The sequence below is a fragment of the Eurytemora carolleeae genome, unplaced genomic scaffold (assembly GCF_000591075.1).
Source record: "Eurytemora carolleeae unplaced genomic scaffold, Eaff_2.0 scaffold435, whole genome shotgun sequence".
In the NCBI taxonomy this organism is placed as follows: Eukaryota; Metazoa; Arthropoda; class Copepoda; order Calanoida; family Temoridae; genus Eurytemora; species Eurytemora carolleeae.
The window spans coordinates 90,063-93,903 of NW_019396475.1; the positions used below are offsets into that span (position 1 = coordinate 90,063).

The window sequence follows — 3,841 nt, forward strand, 5'->3', positions numbered from 1 at the left end:
GTTTGTCTGTCCGTTTGTTTGTCCGATCATAACTCAAAAACAGTGGACCAATTTGCCTCATATTTTGATTGGGGAACTCGGGAGACCCACGGGAATGTTCTTAGATCGGTTTTGAGATTCTAAGTTGAGTGGGTCGACTTCAATAACAAAAAATTATTTTTCCCGGTAAAATCGTTCAAGTGTGGGTAAACGGCGGGAGTAACTTTTAGTAACCTGAGCAGCGCTGGGTTCCAAAGATAATTATATAATATAACAACAACTTTCCTAGTTTAGTTTACTAGGCTTTTAGGGCACATTTCTCTAGTAATAATACAAAGAATTGAATAATGTTTTCCAAGCCATCTTTTTACTTCACTCATTTTACAAATTTTGTAAATTTACGTTTTTGTTTTAGGAAAATTCAAACATTTCAAGCGACCCTTTATGCAAAGATGGCAATGTCCAATTCACAACTGTACCCATAAAAAGTTTGTTTGTATGAAATAGGTATCAATGTTTATAATTATTTTCAACTGTGGATTTCTACAAAAGTGAATGGGATACACGGATAAACAAACAAACAGACGGATTTCTACAAAATTGATTGGGATACACGGATAAACAAACAAACAGACAAGTGAAATATAAGTAAACAGTTCTGCGTTAAAAAGAATAAAGCCCTCCCCCTCTAACTACCTTCTTTGCCTGGCCTGTTCCCACACCATCTCTCATGCCGAAACTGTAGATATTGTTTAAACTTTAGCCTAATTAGATTGTTTGTAAACAGACTGCTTAACCAGTTTTTAGCTACCGTAACCGAGTTCATTGTGTATTCCAGAATGCTTGTTTTGGTACAGTAAATAAATTCTCTTATGGCCCACCCTTAGGTCAGAAGATTTACCATTGTGAATCCGGCATTTCCATCTTTGAATGGGGGGTCACTTGAAATCATGCTTACAGTCCCTTTAATATAAATAATGTAATGTTTAAACCTTAATGAATGTTGTAATATATATTGCATTGTTTAAACCTTAATGAATGTTGTAATATCGCTGTTGTGCTAATTTCATCCTTCATACTCAGAAAAATAGAAATCCTCTAAAACAGAAAATAAAAAATAAAAATAGTGCGAATTAAAAATTAAGTTTTTAATTGTTTCAGCAAGAGTAGTCAATTTTCAGAAGGAGAAAAAAGAAGGAATTTTGGTAAAATGTCAATTATAACACGGGCAGCCGTAGTACATTTGAATTTCCGATCCGGGTAAACCTTTCTGGTCCCAGTTAATACTGCACCGCACGGACATTGGGTTAATAAAGAAGACACTCAACAGGACTAGCCGGTGCTACAAGGTTGACGCGGTCAGACTTTATACTTCATATATGTTGAATTTACTTTTACTAAAGTGGCAGAGGTGCGTGATAAAAGTAGATCACATTTTATTCATCTTATTTATGCAACCGCCTTGTGTTATAATACGGGACATTATATTTTTGCTGGGATTTTTACTTAATTTTGTTTGTTTGTGGTTAAAATATAATTTCCCAAATTATACACAAGGTACTTGCTTATATAATTTTAATCCTTTTTAAACCGAAAAAACGCGAAAAAACTCTAAAATTCGCAAAATTTAGTAACTCCTGGAACATTATTTCTCATGTCCCAGGACAACTATGAGAAATAATATCCGAGAAGAATTTCCAGGAAAATACACGGGATATTAATTCTCTCAAAATGGAATAAATGTAATAATTGATCCGGAACAGAAAACACAAATAATTTAAATAAACATTTTTTGAAAAAAAAAGTATTGTTAAAAAAATTCTATTTAACTGTTTGGGCAGGAACATCACTAATTTCAGAATGAAATTTTGATTAAAATTAAAATGAAATAGATTTTTCTTGAGCTAATACTTAGGCCCTCTGGATAAAAAAGTTAAAACATTATATTTTGTGAGTGTGAGCATCTTTAAAGTTGAGTAAAAGTGTAAAAACCTAAATCTAGGATAAGATTGATACATTATTACAGTTCAGGATCTTTTTTTCTCATTCCCCAACGTGGACTTTTTTTTGTAAAATAATTCTGGAGAATAAAAATAGAGAAAACAAAAAGGGCAAAAATCTTAAGGAAAACATGTAAAAACATCCCCACTCATCTACGTTCGGAATGTTAGTAATTTTAATATTTCTTTTGCTGATTTGGAGAAAAAGAAATTTTCAAATAGAACATTTAAAAAACCTTCGACTGTTGGTAAGCTGGTAAATCAAGGAGCTTCTAAATCAAACAAATCAAAGATATTTTAAAATCAATCAAATAAAAGATCTTCTTAAATGAAACAAAAAAATAATTATTTCTAAATCAAATCAAACGTATAATTCAATAAACCCATGAAGAACTTTAAATAAAAGAATAAAAAATATATTTCCAAAACGGTGTACACTGTACAACAATTAACTAAGATCACATTTTATTTAAAAAACATTTAATACCACTCTGATATCTCATTTACTCAGTTATTTAGATTATAAATATTCTAAAAATTATTAATAATTTCATTTATTACTCATTAGATTTTGATTTTTAATTTAATCTAAACATTTTCAATTGTCTATTTAACTGTCAAACCTGTCTGTTTAGAATATATTAGATCAAATATTTGATTTCTCAACAATTTTTTTTAAATGTTAAAAATTGACTATTAATATTGAATCATAGTCTTATCTGGTCAAATTATAAAATTGGCCAGCTTTATGGCAAATTGGTTTAAACTCAATATTGTTTATTTTCAACTTTAACAATATTTGCAATAGATTTCATAAAAATACAATTTTTATTTTGCAAAATCATTTGAAAGAGTTTTCTTTTTAAAAAAACAAGGCACTTTTTTCAAATGAGCAAATCAGTAAAATTTAAAAATTAGATTACTCCTAAAGAGTTCATAAAAGGAGAAAATTTCGAATGCATCTTGACTCTATGGCTTTGGTAAAATAAGATTTGCATGGCACAATGTAAGGTTCATGGAAAAGACTTACGTCACAATTTTCTGACATTACAAGAATGAGGATAACAACAATAATAATAATAATAAAAATCACAGGAAATCTAGGTCAAAATACATTAAAAAATGTATAAGATGGAAAAAAATAAAAACATATTTTCTCTCGTGTTTGTAAAAATATGAATTTTTAAGTCTTGCAGAAANAGAATACATCGAACTAAACAGATATGATATCTCAGAAACGCTAAAACATAAAATTTATGGAAATATTTAGAAAACTGTCTTTCAAATATCAGAAATATTCAAAATATAGTAGAAGACTGTGACACAATTTCATGTCACCCTGATCAGTGATCCTGAGGATTGCATTTTTATCCTTTTTAACAAAATTCATATTTTCCCTGAAACGATCTCCAGCAGCAAAAAATTTGTTTTAAATTTTGTAATAAAAAATTTCCGAAATATGAAATCCGAAAAGTACATGGTCCATCGCCTCAAACTCTAATTATTTTCTAATCCCAAATATTCAAAACTATGACAAATTATTCAACCAGAATTCCTGGTTTATAATATCAAAGACCATCCACGTTAGATGGCAAAGATTTAGTGATAATAAAATTCTAATTTGAGAAATAACGATATCTTCTACTATATTTATCAATAAAAGGTATATGGGGTACCGTTGTAAATCAGGCATGCCCGCCTTATAAAAGAATAGTTACTTTAAATTACGGATAATATTAGTCCTTTTAAGCCATAACACAAAAAAAAGAATTTTTTAAAATGAGCGGAAGAGTCCACGAAATGCAAGTTTTTTTACCTTAGACTATTCAAGATTATTTTCATTTTCTGCCTCAATGCAACCT

The 3,841-nt window shown here is 29.5% G+C and overlaps 1 protein-coding gene across 1 annotated transcript in view; it reads right to left on the reverse strand.

Annotated features, from left to right (window-relative positions):
- LOC111703955 (5-formyltetrahydrofolate cyclo-ligase) overlaps positions 1–2,250 on the reverse strand; it is a 10,895-nt gene extending 8,645 nt beyond the window's left edge. The window contains exons 1-2 of the mRNA XM_023476053.1: positions 2,216–2,250; positions 1,010–1,077 (exon numbers count right to left, since the gene is read on the reverse strand). Coding sequence (XP_023331821.1) covers positions 1,010–1,056 — 47 coding nt within the window. The 5' untranslated portion in view covers positions 1,057–1,077; positions 2,216–2,250. The remainder of the gene's footprint in view (positions 1–1,009; positions 1,078–2,215) is intronic.
- Positions 2,251–3,841: the final 1,591 nt, after the last annotated feature.